At 31.8% G+C, this 17,045-nt stretch overlaps 3 protein-coding genes across 3 annotated transcripts; 2 read left to right on the top strand and 1 right to left on the bottom strand.

The window, feature by feature from the left end:
* The first annotated feature begins 1,506 nt into the window (after positions 1-1,506).
* On the top strand, positions 1,507-3,244 carry UGT82A3 (UDP-glycosyltransferase 82A1). The gene is made up of 2 exons (XM_004491576.4): positions 1,507-2,224; positions 2,318-3,244. Exons 1-2 carry the CDS (start codon positions 1,771-1,773, stop codon positions 3,184-3,186), a joined length of 1,323 nt encoding a protein of 440 aa, XP_004491633.1. The 5' UTR covers positions 1,507-1,770; the 3' UTR covers positions 3,187-3,244.
* A 3,506-nt stretch (positions 3,245-6,750) lies between these two features.
* On the top strand, positions 6,751-8,494 carry UGT71S3 (putative UDP-glucose flavonoid 3-O-glucosyltransferase 3). Its single transcript, XM_004491575.3, has one exon. It carries the CDS (start codon positions 6,994-6,996, stop codon positions 8,392-8,394), a length of 1,401 nt encoding a protein of 466 aa, XP_004491632.1. The 5' UTR covers positions 6,751-6,993; the 3' UTR covers positions 8,395-8,494.
* Positions 8,495-9,679: 1,185 nt separating this feature from the next.
* LOC101494970 (pentatricopeptide repeat-containing protein At3g22150, chloroplastic) lies at positions 9,680-12,768 on the bottom strand. The gene has a single exon (XM_012713242.3). It carries the CDS (start codon positions 12,672-12,674, stop codon positions 10,188-10,190), a length of 2,487 nt encoding a protein of 828 aa, XP_012568696.1. The 5' UTR covers positions 12,675-12,768; the 3' UTR covers positions 9,680-10,187.
* Between the last annotated feature and the right edge of the window lie 4,277 nt (positions 12,769-17,045).

Raw genomic sequence — 17,045 nt, 5'->3', positions numbered from 1 at the left:
AAATACCTTAATTTTTTAAAGATATCATAAATGTTTAAGTTTTTCCAAATATCATTTACACGCTGAAAATAGTGACTTTGGTTAAATATTTTGTACGACCATGTTCCATGTTTCCCCCAAAATCTGAAATCTTGTCCATTTAAATCCGGCCATGAAATTTTGAGGTCAGGCTAAGTTTTAGAAATATGATGAAAAATTAATTACATAAAAAGAAATACTAACAAAATAATTAGACCGACTATATAATCAAAAATTTAGTAAGAATATATAACCGCATAAAATTTGATAACATTCAATTACTTTTTCGCAGATTATATATCAATAAGCATTTGAAATTTAACCGAAGAACATTATCACTATTAATTTTTTGTCTGTACCATTTTTTTTCATTTATTATTTTACATTTTGTCTTTTTTATTCTCTCTTTTTTTCCGCATAAATACTTAATAAATAAAAAAAGACATCGTGTGAATATAAATATGAACGCACAATCGTGGTGTACGCCCCCAAACACATATACATTTTTAGTATTAAAGTATATAATCTTTGTAATTCACAAAAATGATCAATAATTTATTAATTAAAGAAGAGTAAAATAAAAAAACAGTGACTCTGTAATCTCTTTTTTTGTCGGAGATATATAGTGTTAGAAGTAACTCTCGGAGGAAATTGGATTTCAAGATGTCTAAATATTATGATAGTAATGGTATATGGAGAGGTACCGCATTGTACTTATATGGAATGTGTCATTGGTGGGGTACAAGTATAGCTCAATCATATGATGATCAAGATTGTTTGTTGTCATTTGACTTCAGCAACAAGTCATTGCTTACAACACCTTTTCTGTCAGACATGGATGAAGGTTGTGATAGTAGATCCATGGAGAGGCACTTGTTGGTGTTAAGTAAGTCAATTGGTTTGATCTCAAATTGTTTCGAGACTACTACCTTTCACATTTCAATATTAGGCATGTTCAAACTTGATGGCTCAGTAATTGGGCTTATGCAAACAAAAATGTAAAATACCGTTTCTGTTATGGTTGATAATAATTCAATCATTAGAACAAGTTATTGAATTATGTAACGTTTTTGTCATCTTTGGAAGTTGTAACCAATGGCAGATCACAAATAGTAGTCAATAATTTGAACTGGAAAGTTGTGCATGCTTTTGGAGCTAGTGGAAGAGGAATGATTAGTATTTCAATTCCATTATTAATCCGATTTAATTGCATTCATATTTCTTGGAGCAACCTCTGGCTTAAAAGAACAAGCACGAGTCTAATATCATGAATTCATGGATTGCACGGTAAACACGTGCATTTTTGTCATGTATGAATATGATATGATAATGTTACTTTTCAGAAAGATAGAAATATAATAAAAGAAGGATGTTTGCTTTTTGTGTGGCTATTATATAGTACAAGTATTTGTTTTGACACCGCCCGATTCCATATAATTTCTGGCAAATTCCCACTAAGAAATCAAAGAGACACACACCGACAGATCAAACAACTTCATTGCATCTGGTTTTCTGATTGTGACAGCCAGGCACTTTTACTTTTTTTAATCTCCTTATTAACTCATGTCTCTTACTTCCCTGATATGTACTAATGAAAATGTGAACAACTTTATGATGGAGTAGCATTTTAGCTAGTGGGGACCGGATAATATCTTCCATCATAGCTAATTGAATATATCTTTTGGAGCACATGTTGTGTATATATATATAGAGTGAGTGTTGCTAAGGTTGGAAAGTACCCAAATACTGAATATGAAGAAGCCAATAGTGATTTTGATTCCCTATCCTGCACAGGGACATGTTACTCCCATGCAAAATTTAGCCTCTACCTTTGTAAGCCAAGGTTTTGAAGCCGTGATAGTCCTTCCTCAATATGTTCATAAGAAGATAATTGATAGCGATGATGAGAATATCAAGTGGGTTGGCTTAGTAGATGGAATGGAAGAGGACACAACACCAGATTTCTTTGCAATTGAATCAGCAATGGAGAACATAATGCCAAAACATTTGGAAGAGTTCCTTCAAAAATATGAAAGGATTGAAGTGTGTTTGGTTGTGGTTGATTTGTTGGCATCTTGGGCCATACAAGTTACTGCAGGCATGTTTGGCATCCCTACTGCTGGGTTTTGGCCAGCCATGCTTTCATCCTATCTATTGATTGCTTCCATACCTCATATGCTTCAGACTAGACTCATCTCTGATACAGGTATAGCTTTGCTTTGCTTTGTGTTTTTTTCATTTCTTTATATCTCATATAATTGGATCTGTATATATATTCAAAGTTAAAATGTATTGGCAGGAGTTCCACAACATGAAGGGAAAATTAACTTTGTACCTGAGTTGCCTGTAGTATCAACCAATGATCTACCATGGTTAATTGGAACTATTGGTGCAAGGAAAGAGAGATTTAAGTTTTGGATGAGAACTTTGGAAAGATCCATAAAGCTTAAATGGATTTTGGTGAATTCATTTCCCAATGAAACCAAAGTTGGGCTTCAACCTAGTAGTAGTAATTCACAACATGTTTTGCCTATAGGCCCAATTTGTAGGCCTCATGAATTGACTAAAACTCTTAGCTTTTGGAAAGAAGATTTGAGTTGCTTAAAATGGCTAACAAACCAAAAGGCTAATTCAGTTGTTTATGTTTCATTTGGAAGTTGGGTGAATCCAATGGGTGAATCCAAGTTGAAAAATCTAGCACTAGCACTTGAGGCTTCAAAAAGGCCTTTCATTTGGGTTTTGAGGTCCACTTGGCGTGAAGGGTTACCAAATGGGTTTTTGGAGAGAGTTTTGAAGCAAGGTATAGGGATGGTTGTTTCTTGGGCCCCACAAACGAAGATCTTGCAACACAATTCTGTTGGTTGTTTTATCACACATTGTGGTTGGAATTCTACATTGGAGGCTTTAGAATTCCAAAAGAAATTGTTGTGCTACCCTATGGCTGGGGATCAGTTTGTGAATTGTGTGTATATTGTTGAGATATGGAAGGTGGGTTTAAGACTCAATGGGCTTAGTCAAAATGATGTTGAAGAAGGAATTGCAATGTTGATGGAAGATAATGAAATGGATACACGTTTAATAACATTGTATCAAAGAATAATGGGAATTAACAATGGAGCCTTACTATTTAAATCCTTTGTGGAACAACTCAAGAAATTAAATTCATAATCTTTCATGTGGCTGCTGCATATCATTAATTTATTACATACTAGTATTTTCTATTGCACCATGCCTATTATCACTACAAATTTAGTGTTCTTTTCATTTTTTTTTAAATGGAAGGCTCTCTTTAATTTATTTTTTATCAAGTAGAAGATTGAATGTTATTGAATAATCATGAGAAAATGGATTTTTTAACAAAAACAATGCAAATATATTGAAATTAAAATTCTGAAAGTACCTAACAAGAGAACAAATTTGTCTTTTAAAACATTGATTCAAAGAGAGTGAATCAAACCCACCGAAACAAAATTGTAAAGTTACGCGTAATGAGATTAGGAGAATGTCCTATTTATAAATCCTATCCTCGTGGGCTTTTATTTTAGTGGACCGCCTGATCTCGGCCCATTACCAAGTTACTGTTATTTGATTTTTTTATAACAAAAGGTTGAAAATTGTCTCCCCGAATTAATCCTATACCCCATTTTTTTAAAAAATTGTTTGAATTATCCAAAATACCCTATAGAAAACTGTAAAAACAAAAAAGAAAAATCCTCGTACCCCCACAACTTGTGATTTCCAGAAAAGTGAGTCCTTAAGTTTTTTTGTTTTTTTTTTTATTGGAAATTTCATGAGGAATGAGATTTTCGGGAGTACCACCCGAAAATTTGAAATATGATATTTTCAATACTGGAAATTTCAAATTTTCGGTATTATATTTTAACTACCGGAAATTTGAAATTTTCGAGATGTTTACTGGAAATTTGAAATTTTCGGGATGTTTACCGAAAATTTCATTCCTCGTTGAAATTTTCGGAATTTTGTATTTTTTTTTTTACATAATTTTTACCATTTTTTTAATTCCACTTTTTAGTGAGGAGCAAAAACGGTGAATATTCACGAGTTCGACCTCCTACACAATCAAATATGAGAGCTGCAGTTGAAAAAAGAAGAAAGAGGAACGAAGAAATGCAGGTGCATGAGTTTGAGCAAGATCTTGCGTTTGATGAAGAACATGATCAATAGCACCAGCAAGATCATGCGTTTGATGATGAACATGATCGCAGCACCAGTTTGAACATGATCGCAACACCAGTTTGAACATGAGCATCATCAGCAGCCTAAAGAACCTATATTTCCTGGAGGTCCTTACTATCTTTCTGTCCTTAAGGATTATGAGCATCATATTGCAATTAAAGTGTGAAATGGAAATGTTAGTAAATAATTTATTTTGTTACCTATTAAAATATACCATAATATGTATATTTTAATATATTTGTAGTTTAGGTTATTATAAAAACTGATTTTAGGATAGACGTAAGTTGATTTTAGGTTATTACAAAACTGGTTTGAATGAAATAATTGTATATTTAGATTTTAAGTTATTGTGTGTTATTTTTAATTAAACATGATAGACGTGTCTTAAAGGTTGTTTCAAATGGCAAAAAGCAAGACAAATTCATTGATATTAGATATGTATTATCTGCTCAGATAGATCATTGGATTACTATAACTGAATTATGTCTTATGCAAAAATGTAGTTTGCACATGATTGACGGTAATATGATATCTGCTTTTGTTGAGTGATGGCACGCAGAGACTAACTCATTTCACCTGTCATTTAGTGAAATGACTATTACTCTTAACGATGTTAATGGTCTTTTGAGCATCTCATGTTATGGACAGTTTTTCAAACCTCCCGCTAATGTCAATGAAAATTTGACAAATGATGTTGCTGTTGAGTTATTGGGAGTTGATTATGATGAAGTTGTAACTGAAACTAGGACCAATAGAGGTGCCTTATATAGTTTTGAGTGATTGAAAGTTGTATTTTTTAAGCAACTTCATGAAGGACGATACGACTGTGCAGCGAGAGTATACCTACTTTATTTGGTAGGGTGTACCATTCTAGCTGATAAAATTTGTACCCTTGCATCTGCAAAATATTTGTTTTTTTTTTTCAAAACCTTGATACTTGTGGTAAATGGGCATGGGGATCAGCTGCGCTTGTTGTTTTATATGACTATCTTAAAGAAGGTACACTGCCTGCATCGAAGAGGATACTTATCTCTATTTCAGGTACTATTTTATTTGTTATACTTATTAAATTATTTGATATTTTTTAATTATTTGCTAAGATGCTTATTTAATTATTTGTATTTTTAAATTATTTGATTTTTTTTAATTATTTGATAAGATGCTTATTTATGTATTTGTGGTTTTTTAATTATTTAATATATTTTAATTATTTGATAAGATGCTTATTTCAAAAAATTATATTAGACATTGAAAATAATACATATTTTATAAATAAATCAGAATTACACTTTAAAAAACATAAAGATTAAGGAAAACAACATATGTTTTCTTTTAAATATAAAGGCTAAATCTATAAAATAAAATAAAAAAACAAATGAATGAATATTGTAATTTAGCAATAACAAGAAAACGCTTCAAAAAAATATATGTAAGAAAAGAAAGTTTTAAAAATATAAGGTTCTAATTGTCTCATCATCTATATCCAATCCAATGAAAATGTATCAAGTCATTCTTCATCGTATCGATAATATATCTCTAAAATGTGTTCAATAAAAAATATCAAATACTTCTAAAGTATGTACTCAAAAATATTTTAAGGGTAGGATCCATTGTTTCGACAATAAGAGAATTAAGCAAAAACAACATTGTTGCAATATTAATTATTTGAGGATTTCTACTGTACATGTACACGTATTAATTTAAAGTGTACCGACAAAAGAAAAGTCTCCAACTGTATACATTTGAAAATTCAGATTTGAAAAGTCTCCAAAACAATCCACAATTAAGAGGTGAACTTCATAGTCATATGCATGCTTAGACAAAGAGACGACTTGACCCAAAAAATAAGATAGAGACAGACATGTGTTGCTCAGTCCTGTTCCTGCTAGTACACATGGACCATGTTCTACCTATCTATCAATCACAAAATCAAATTTCAGAAATCAAATTTACAATTTATTTCTTTATAAAAAATTCTAAACATGATATATTGGCCTTTTACCTTGAAGTTAGAAATGGTTGTCATAGTTGAGTGTATTATTTGAAAAGATGCGCATATGCAAGAATTTTTCAAATGTTAATATATTACTTTTTAAAAGCCATTTTAAAAAGATGTCTAGTATTAGTCTAGATGTGTATGAGAAGTGTCCAAAGTGTGTCAAAATAAAAAATAAAAAAAGCTTGAGACATATGTTTGATTTGTGGGATATGTTTCAGAAATGTGTCAATAAATATGTAATACTTCATTCATCTCATAATGAATGTCATTTTACAAAAATAAAAAATTTGTTCTAAAATAAATAATATTTTTATTTTTCAAAATAACTTTTTTTTCTTTCTACAGTATCTTTTAATTATTACTATATACATAATTTTTAAAATATTATTTTACTTTGTATAATATTGATTATAGAATGATAAAATGATTTTTGTAAAGGATATAATAATTATTGCATTCTGAATGTGTATAAACATGGAATGGGAGTATTACCATGTTGGACACGGCAACATGTGTCATTGTTTCATCTTGTCCTATTATATGAAGCAATTACCAAGATGATAAGATAATGAGTGATTCAGGTGTCCCAATCGTTGCTCACCACAAAAAATTGCAGGATCCAAATATTAGGAAAGTAATTAGTATTTAGTAATAGCAGCCTGCTTTATGGGGAAGTGAAGGTACTCATATATATATATAATTAACATGAGCTAGCTAAGCTTCTAAGTTCTAGCTATAGTTATTTAGTTGTGTAAGTGAAAGTGTATGTGTTGAACATTATGAAGAAAATAGAAGTGGTGTTTATCCCTTCTCCAGGTGTAGGACATCTAATCTCCACCCTTGAATTTGCCAACCTTCTCATCAACCGTAATAACCGTCTCAATATAACTGTCTTAGTCATCAATTTCCCAAAAACCGTTGAAAAACAAACTAATTATTCACTTACCGAATCAGAAAACCTCCACGTCATCAACCTTCCTCAAACTACTACCCATGTTCCCTCCACCTCTGATGTAGGTAATTCCATAAGTGCTCTCGTTGAAACACAAAAATCCAACGTTAAACAAGCTGTTTCCAACCTCACTGGAACACTCGCTGCTTTCGTTGTTGACATGTTCTGTACCACAATGATTGATGTTGCCAACGAGTTAGGTGTCCCTTCTCTTGTCTTCTTCACTTCGGGTGTTGCTTTCCTTGGTTTGATGCTTCATCTTCACACCATTTGGGAACAGCAAGACACTGAGTTGCTGTTGCAGCAAGATGAGTTGGATATACCGAGTTTCGCTAACCCGGTTGCTACAAACACGTTGCCCACTTTAGTGCTCCGTAAGGAATGGGAATCGTCTTTCATCAAATATGGTAATGGCCTTAAGAAAGCCAGTGGCATTATAGTAAATTCGTTTCATGAGCTAGAGCCTCACGCTGTTCGTTCATTTTTAGAAGATCCTACCCTACGTGATTTACCCATATATCCTGTGGGACCCATATTAAACCCCAAGTCAAATGTTGACTCTGATGACGTCATTAAGTGGCTCGATGATCAACCTCCTTCTTCGGTAGTTTTCCTCTGCTTTGGGAGCATGGGTACTTTCGATGAGGAACAAGTTAGAGAGATCGCGCTTGCTATTGAGAGAAGTGGGGTCCGCTTCTTGTGGTCCCTACGTAAACCCCAACCGCAGGGAACTATGGTTCCGCCCTCTGATTATACTCTTTCTCAAATGCTTGAGGTTTTACCTGAAGGGTTCTTAGATCGAACGGCTAATATTGGAAGGGTTATTGGGTGGGCCCCTCAAGTTCAAGTACTAGCACATCAAGCCACAGGAGGATTCGTTTCACATTGTGGTTGGAATTCAACGTTGGAAAGTATATATTATGGTGTGCCTATTGCCACGTGGCCACTATTTGCTGAACAACAGACCAATGCTTTTGAGCTTGTACGTGAGTTGAAGATAGCCGTCGAGATCGCATTGGATTATAGATTGGAGTTTGATATCGGACGTAACTATCTTTTAGATGCTGACAAGATCGAGAGGGGAATAAGGGGTGTATTGGATAAAGATGGAGAGGTACGAAAGAAAGTGAAAGAGATGTCTCAAAAGAGTAGGAATGTATTGTTAGAAGGTGGATCTTCCTACACTTACTTAGGTCAATTGATTGATTATATTACAAATCAAGTTTGAAATTATGCTACTAACCACATACAAAATGGTTGGAGGGTATGTATTAGTTGAATTACTACATAGATCAATCCAATGTGAAATAATACAATTCTTGTTTGTATCCTACAACTTGATATTATAGGCAATATGCATTTAGTAATCTTTTAAGTTACACGAAATCATCATATTTATCATTTAACTTTTTTTTGTAACAGTTTAATTCTCTATGTTTGTAAACTTTATAATGTTAAACTATTTTTAGTCATAATTTCATTTTAATCATTTATAGTTAAAAAAAATTTAAAATTTTATTATGAGTTTTGTTATCGGTCATATACATAACATTATAAATTTTCATATGATTTCATAATCTGAATTAAGATAATTTCATGTTTAATTTCAAGAACCTAATATGTATATCACTTGAATTCTCTTTTGTTTAATTATATCTCTAAAAATTGATTGAGAATTTATGTTTTTATGATTACTGCAATCAAAATCTTTTAAGAATTACATGAATTTAATGAAAATTTTGAGAGAATATAATAATTCAATTTTGGTGGTTTAAAATTAAAATCATCGATGCAAATATTTAAAAATATAAAAGACGAACTTGACACCAAAAGAAAGTTAAAGACTAATTTGTTATAAAAAAATGATAACTTGTGGCCGTACAACATTGACTAAAATATGTTACAGAAAGCCAGCTTTCAATAGTCTATTTTACACCTTGTGAGCAAAAACGTGAGCAGATGCGAAATTACCTTAAGAAAATCCCTACTTAGAGGTGCCATGTATGTAAACCTCATTCAGTCACGTAAGTGTTTTTGTAATGGAATGTGACGACAGGAACTAAAAGTAATGGAATCTGATGTTAGGAACAAAAAAAAGATGGTGGAATCTTTATCTCTCAATATCTCTGCAGGTCAAAATTTGTCACATAGTTTTATTAATCTTTTCATTTTTCAACAAAAGCATCTAAAACAGCTCACACTTGTATCAATATGTTTCAGTGTAATGCAAAACTTTAAGCAGAGACACAGAGAGTATGATTTTTCAAAAGAATAAAAACAGACCTTGGAGTGAAACATAATAGCTCGGTCAAATCAAACTAGAAGAACAATGCAAGTCAAAACGAAATATCTGTGCATCTTGAAGGAGAAGAATATCGAGAACATCACTTACAACAAAAAGCAAGGAAATGGAATAAATGATTTTAGCCTGAACTGTAAACCCCAAGGTTGAGAGACTAAATTAAATTAAATATGCCATGCAATTGAAAAGCATCAACAAAACCCAAATACAGTAGTCACAAACAAAACTTGTATAATGGTACAATTCCAATATAAACGGCTATCAGCATACATGGTATCCTGTTCTATACATACACCATTGAATTTACAGTTTGCCAGGAGTCAGACCCATTGGGTAGTTATACATGTCAAAGTAAAGAGGCTAAATGTTACAATGTACAATTGTGTAGTTTATCTGGAAGTGTCAAATTAAGCCACTCATCATGCCTTCTTAGGCACTTCTAGATGTAACGTAATTATAACAGAGGAGTTTGCATAATCCTATGTATATATAAATACATGAATTGATTCTTTTGTTCACCAATTACAATCTGTTTCAAACCTATGGCTGTTGTGGTGAACATTCGATACAATTATGCAGGTCATGAGACTATCATCAGTTATACTTGATCCTGTGACTATTTTAACCAAGAAAGCAACTCACTTTCGTGACAACTGCCCACCATAAAGCAACCAACATCTCACTTTGATAAAACTTGTAATAATTATTCGATTCATTCATCAGAATCCAAAATCATTAAAATTTGAGCTGTAAAGTGGCTTGTAACCCGCATCTTTCATGTCCAGAGTCAACTTGTCCAACATATTATATATCTCATCACTTTGAGTGTGCTTCTCGTCTCTAGATACAAAGCAGTTTACAAACCCAACTATCTCAATCCAACTACATCCCGTTTCCTTTTGCAAGCCTTTTTCCTTCATCTTCTTTCTAACTCTGTCAACATTTTCCCACTCTCCTTCCTCTGCATAAATATTTGAGAGCAGAACATGATATCCTGCCATCCTTTTCTCCGTACCCATATTTAGCAATTTTTTGGCAACAACTTTTCCCAATTCAAAATGCCCATGATTTTTGCAAGCCCCGAGAAGAGATCCCCAAATTTCCATTGTGTTGCCAACCTCACCCAATCCCTTGACAAACTCATAGGCTTCAACCACCTTCCCAACCCTCCCTAACATGTCTGCAACACAACAATAATGTTCAATTGTGGGCTTGATTTTATGTATTTTCTCCATTGATTCAAATATTTGAAGGCCTTCATCAACCAATCCAGTATAATTACAAGCAGACAAGATGGCAACAAAAGTAACTGCATCGGGCTTAATGCCAGATCTCAGCATAGAATCATACAATGTAAGAGCTCTCTTACCCATCCCATGTTGACCGTAGCACATCATCATTGTGGTGTATGTGACCGAATTTTTCTCAGGTGTTCTCACAAAGACATTTTCAGCATAACTAATTGCGCCACATTTGGAGTACGTGTCGGTTAAGGCAGTTCCCACATAAACATTTTTCTCCAAGACATGACGTATGGAGAATCCATGAAGTTGCCTAACAAATCCCATGCTTCCCATTGAATTGCAAGCAGGAAGAATTGATGCCAAGGTCACTGCATTTGGTAGTACCTTGTGCACCAACATCTCTTTAAGAAGGAGAATAGCTTTCTCATTGAGCCCATTCTGAGTATAACCAGCAATCATAGCATTCCATGTGGCCTGGTCTCTATCACTAGAGCAGTTCTTCTCAAACAACAATTCAGAAGTTCTAATCAAGCCGGATTTTGCATACATATCAATCAGATAACTCTCCATCCCCTCAAACTGTATCCCGCGGCGAATCAGATATGCATGAGTTTGCCTTCCAATATACAAATTCCTAAGATTAGAAGCTGCAGAAAGAAGGGCACTTGCGGTAACAGAATCAATCAAAAACCTTTGCTTCTGCATCTCACACACAAGCATAAGCGCTTCCTCATCGAAACCATTCTGTACAAAGGCAGATATTATGGTATTCCACGAAACAGCATCCCTCTCTAACATCTTATCAAAAACCTTAAACGAAGTATTAACAAGATTGCACCTTGAGTACATAACAATTACAGCATTGAGAATTATAATCGGTGAAACCGGCAAACTTTTTACAACAAATGCATGCAGCTGCTCAGCCAATTTGACTTGCTGCAGCTGTGAAACAGCAGTAATAACAGAAAGAAAAGTTACATCATCGCATATACCCTCCTCCTCCTCTGACTCCAATGCTTGAATGAACACGTCAATTGCTTCAACAGGGAGATTATTTTGAACATAAGCAGCAATCATAGTATTCCAAATCTCAGTATTTTTATTAGAACATTGATCAAAAACCTTACGAGCATAATCCATGCAACCAAGATCGGCAAACATGAGAATTGCAGAACTAACAACAAACACATCATTAACATACTCATCACCAAATTTGAGAAGAAATCCATAAAACAAGTGGGCAATTCTGGAATCACCGAGTTTAGATAATGCAGGGAAGAGGTTAACAAAAGTAACAGGAGTAGGCGTTATATTGAGATTGATCATAGTATCAAAAGCACTAAGCGCTTGATGATAGCAATTGGTCTTAACATACCAAGAAATCAAGGTATTCCAAGCGATGACATTTCGTTTACGCATAACAGCAAACACTTTGAGGACATAATCATGTTGACAACAAGAGTACATATTCAATAGAGAATTGTAAACAATTCTACTAGGACCAGGGTTTGAAATTGAATTTGAATGAGAACGAAGAAAATGAGAGTGAATAGCTTTACCGGTAACAACGTCGTTGGTTAGGGCACAAGCTTTGAGAGTTGAAGAGAAAGTGTAAGGATCGAAACGAATATGAGGTGAGGATTTCCTCATTTGAGCGTATAAGAGAAGAGCTTCGAGAGGCATGTTGTTGCATACGAATCCGATGATGACAGAATTCCAGACGACGGTGGAGGGGCGGGGGAGAGTTTCGAGGAGGTGGCGAGCGAGGTGGGGTTGGCCTTGTCGGCATAGTTTACTGAGACGAGAACGAATGCTTGTGCTTATGGCTTTGTTCCATTCTTTCTGTTTCGAAGCAACGCGAATTTGAGTGTTGTCGTTTGATGTGGTTGAGACGACGGGAAGTGAAACGACGGGAGAACTCATTGTCATTCCTATTCTGATAATACCGTTCGTTTCGGTCATATCTGTCGCATTTTTTTCATCCAGTAGTAGCAGTAGCAGTGGTGGTTAGTAGTTAGTTACTAACTACATAAATTTTCACGTCTTCATAAAAATAAAATTAGATTTTGTGTCTTGTAAGATTGAATAATAGTAGAATTAGATGTAATGGTTGGATTTTAAAAAGAAAATATATTTCAACAAATAAAAAATAGATGATTTGGTATAATTTTTTCAAAAAATTTAAACCAAATCAATCAACAACTAAATAATTTTGTTTAGTTCAATTAAGTTGATATTTAAAAAAAAACTTATTTTAAAAAATAAATAAATTTTATTTGAATCATATAGATTTTTTGTACCATTAAAACAAATATAATAGTTAAAATTAGAGGTGGAAATAAGTTAGATTGAACATAATAAAAAAATAAAAAAATAAAAACAAATTGGGTGGTCACACTTCTTTCTCATCTATTTCTTCTTCATTTTTTCAGTTGGAAATCACTTTTGTGCATCGTTTTTCCTTTATTCTTTTACATAAATAAATAATTTTTATATAGATTTATTTTTCTATGTTTTTTCGTTATCTCGTTAATTAAGTGTAACTTTTTTTTCCTGTTTCGATACAATGTTCATTTTATTTAAATTAATACATTAACTTCGATCTATAAAAGACCAATTCAATATTGTAAATCTGAATGTATGGTATTTCAGTCACTTTAATTTTATCAAATTTATAAATATTTTACTATTTTATACTATTAATTTGAATGTTGTAGAATTTGTTATTAGATGTATTATTTTTGTTTTTAAAGAGTTTATATTTATGTTATTCACGTTAATATACACTTTTAGTGTGAATAAATAAATATTTTTTTATTAAAAAGAAAAATATATATGAACTATACAAAATTTGAGTCTTGTCTTCAAAATAAATTATTGTCACAACCCAAAAACTAAACGTTGTGATCGGTGCACAAGCTATACTACTAGTCTGACAAGTCTATCAATTAACTTAACAATTAAACAACTAAATCATTCTCAATAACCATTTCAATATATATATATATATATATGATTAATTTTCTTTATATGTGTGTTTCCTATGATGTGTTAAGCTTGTACATATTTTGACTAAATGAGTTATATAAATAACAAATATTATATTTATATATATATATATATATTTCTCAAAATTTCAACAGAGTATCATCTGTAACTTCAACATTTCCAAATTTATAAAATCACTATTTATAGTATTAATTCTGTCAATTCATATTTCAAAGAGTATAATCTAATTGTTTAATATATTTCTCAAAAAGACTATCTAAATTCCAATAGTTGTAAAATACATTACGACTCAACATATTTTACAAAAAGGATATTCGTTCAAAAAGGTCTACCAAAACAAATATGATTGAGACTTTAATCTACTAACAGTTTGCTACACAGCTGCTTGTGAATCTGAAGAAAAAAAAACAAACAATATGAAGGGTAAGTCACAAATACTTAGTGAAGAGACAACAATCACCATCAACTAGAAGGGAAACACAAAAAGATACGAATAACTGTTTTACAATCTTTTGGCGATTATGTTATACGCATAATAAAATCATTATACTTCTAATTTAGTTGCTCGTATAGAAATATTAAAAATTCAATCAATAGCGAAGCGAAATCAAAATGAATAACATTAAAATCATCATAAAAATCCAACAAGTAAAATTACAAATTCTTGAGAACCAAGAGACAACTTCATCTCATTGATATCATTTTCCTCCTAAGGGTGACATTTCCTTTAGGGGTGGCTCCATCTAACGGATAGATCTATCCTCTCAATCCGGCAATACATCATCACACATCAATTATGGAGCTTACATATCGTTGATAGTCTTATCCTCATCCGGATGATATTTCTCATAGGGGTGACTCCATCTAACGGGTAACTCTCCATAATCAAAACGAGATAATCAGGTGCACCTACCTGTAAAGTACATGTTTTTGATGAAGACAAAGACCAAGGAAAATGATCAAGTTGCAAGCTCAAAAAGAAGTCAAACATCAAAGACAACTATGGTCAAATATGCTAGAGTTTTTATAATGTAAAGGTACATGATGCAATCTAACATTCGTATATTTCAAATGCACATGAGAACCTTTCATTTTAGCATATGCATCAAAAGGATTTTCAAAATACATGTTGTAGCCGAATAGAGACAAGTCAGTAGCTAAAATTGAACATCTATATTCGAATACAAGCTTCAAAGTTCAAATAAAACTGAACGTTAAAAGGATGTGTATTCGACTACACCTACACACAAGTTGTAGTTGAATACAACCAGATCATTGTATTTCTTCATCAAACCTCTAGGAACGAAGACCACTGATCTGAAGTGATGTCTATGGAGTATAAATACCCCATAACATCAGTTTAATAAAAAAAACCAATCCTACAACCAAACCTTGAACAAACTTTGAACAAACTTTCTAAAATATTTTGATTTTTTCAAAGTTTCACTTTTATATTTCAAGTACAGATTTTACATTTTCATATCATTGAGAAAAGTTTTCTAGTGTACTTGAAATTATATTGGATTGTTATCATTGTACATCAACTGTTATATCATATTGATCTAAGTCAAAATCAATATTGCTAAACCATTCAAGTGTTGCAAATTGAGGAAAGTGGTGTTCTTTCTTCAAATTTTGTAAACTAAGATAGTGGTGTGCTATCTTAGGGTGATTGTTGGGAGTTTGTAACAAAGGTCATAGGGTGGGACTTGTACTTATTCAAACAATAGTGGAAAATATTTTGTGGTGTGCAAGAGGACTGGATGTACCCTTGGTCATAAGGGGAACTTGGATAATATCTTTGTATTCTTTATTTTTCTGTCATTTATCTTTTCCATACACTATCTTAAATCAGAAGAATCAAACACTAAATCTCTAAAAACAAAAAAAAATTATAAACACCTATTTCACCCCAACTCTTAGGCGCACTTTTGTTTTTAAACTACCGCCGTTAACGATTTCACGACACATCTTTAAAAACTTTATAACTCATAAATAAATCAAACTACAAACATATCACATAACAAATACCATGCAAATAATTAAGGATGAAATCGAGAAAAAAAAAAACAAATATTGTGTTCCCCAATTTTTTAATAAATACTTTAATATAGAAAACAAGTAAAATAATAATGATAGCATTGTAAAAATATATTACGATGACCGTCGTCAACTCACAACTACGAAGAATCGACTACGTTTGTTCTCCAACGACTCACAGAGTAGCCGACATGACCTCAACTGACAAATCTGAGTATAAAAAATATTGTCGAGACTTTAGAAAAATTATATTATAAAGTTTAGCTAACTCTAGGGAACCATAAAAGTAATTTAAATCTACTCTAAACACAAAATAATTTTTTTAAACAAAACTACATTTTTGTTAGAGATTCATATTAACATTAAAATTGTGTATTTACTTCAAATAGTCTCGATAAACAACTATCAAAAAATGGGTACCCTTCTTCTTCCTTAAGCACAAATCTTAATCCAAAATCCTAAACAAGAGAATTTGTAGGAGTATGAGAAATTATGTTTTTGAGGATGTTAAATTCATCATAAAAATTGAGGGTTTATGTGTTGTAGATGAAAAGAAGCAAAGAGAAAAAAAATTAAATAAATAAAAATAGGGAAAAGGAGTTGTCTTGGCTGAGACAGAGAGAAGAAAAAGAAAAAGAACAAACGACTGAAATAGAAAGAGAATAAAAGTAGATATTTGATGTGTTTTATTTATGATTTATTATTAATTATTATTATAATTTTTTTTTTTAAAATGACACGGAGCGTGTCAATTGTACCAAACTAGACTATCTAAATGTCAATGGCTAACTTGCCATAAAACACTTTTTTGTTAATGGTAAATTTTAGAACTTTTGAAAAATATTTATCATGAAAAGAATAAAAGCTCTATAAAAATATTTTACTTTTAGTAGCAAAATTAATTTTAATAAATAAAATTAATATATTATATTATATATAGTTTATATTATGTATATTTTAATAATATTATTTGTTAATATGCAACTGTTAATAAAAAAAATGATAAATTAGCAGTATTTTGTTACATGGATTGATTAATTAATTGAGTTCAAATAATTAATAAATTTCAATTAAAGACGATTATTTAGTAGAATCTATCGAATTATAATTAAAATAATATTTTTATTAAATTTTATTTATTTTTCAATATCTATATTATTAAAAATATGAAAAGTAACCTTTCTTCTTAAAAAAGAGTAATTCATAATTTTAAAATTTGTGATTTTGTTTTGAATAGTTAAAACTCTAGAACTTTTTGTTACAAATGATAGACGGGGCCCGAGA

The sequence above is a fragment of the Cicer arietinum genome, chromosome 2 (assembly GCF_000331145.2).
Source record: "Cicer arietinum cultivar CDC Frontier isolate Library 1 chromosome 2, Cicar.CDCFrontier_v2.0, whole genome shotgun sequence".
NCBI lineage: Eukaryota > Viridiplantae > Streptophyta > Magnoliopsida > Fabales > Fabaceae > Cicer > Cicer arietinum.
This window is presented reverse-complemented; position numbering and strand designations above follow the sequence as displayed.

What these genes read in the sequence shown, in the direction of transcription:
- UGT82A3 (XM_004491576.4), top strand. Translation starts at nt 1,771, where the DNA reads ATGAAGAAGCCAATAGTGATTTTGATTCCCTATCCTGCACAGGGACAT. An exon ending in TAGACTCATCTCTGATACAG is followed by an intron (nt 2,225 to 2,317) that starts GTATAGCTTTGC and finishes ATGTATTGGCAG; the next exon opens with GAGTTCCACAACATGAAGGG.
- UGT71S3 (XM_004491575.3), top strand. Translation starts at nt 6,994, where the DNA reads ATGAAGAAAATAGAAGTGGTGTTTATCCCTTCTCCAGGTGTAGGACAT.
- LOC101494970 (XM_012713242.3), bottom strand. Translation starts at nt 12,674, where the DNA reads ATGACCGAAACGAACGGTATTATCAGAATAGGAATGACAATGAGTTCT.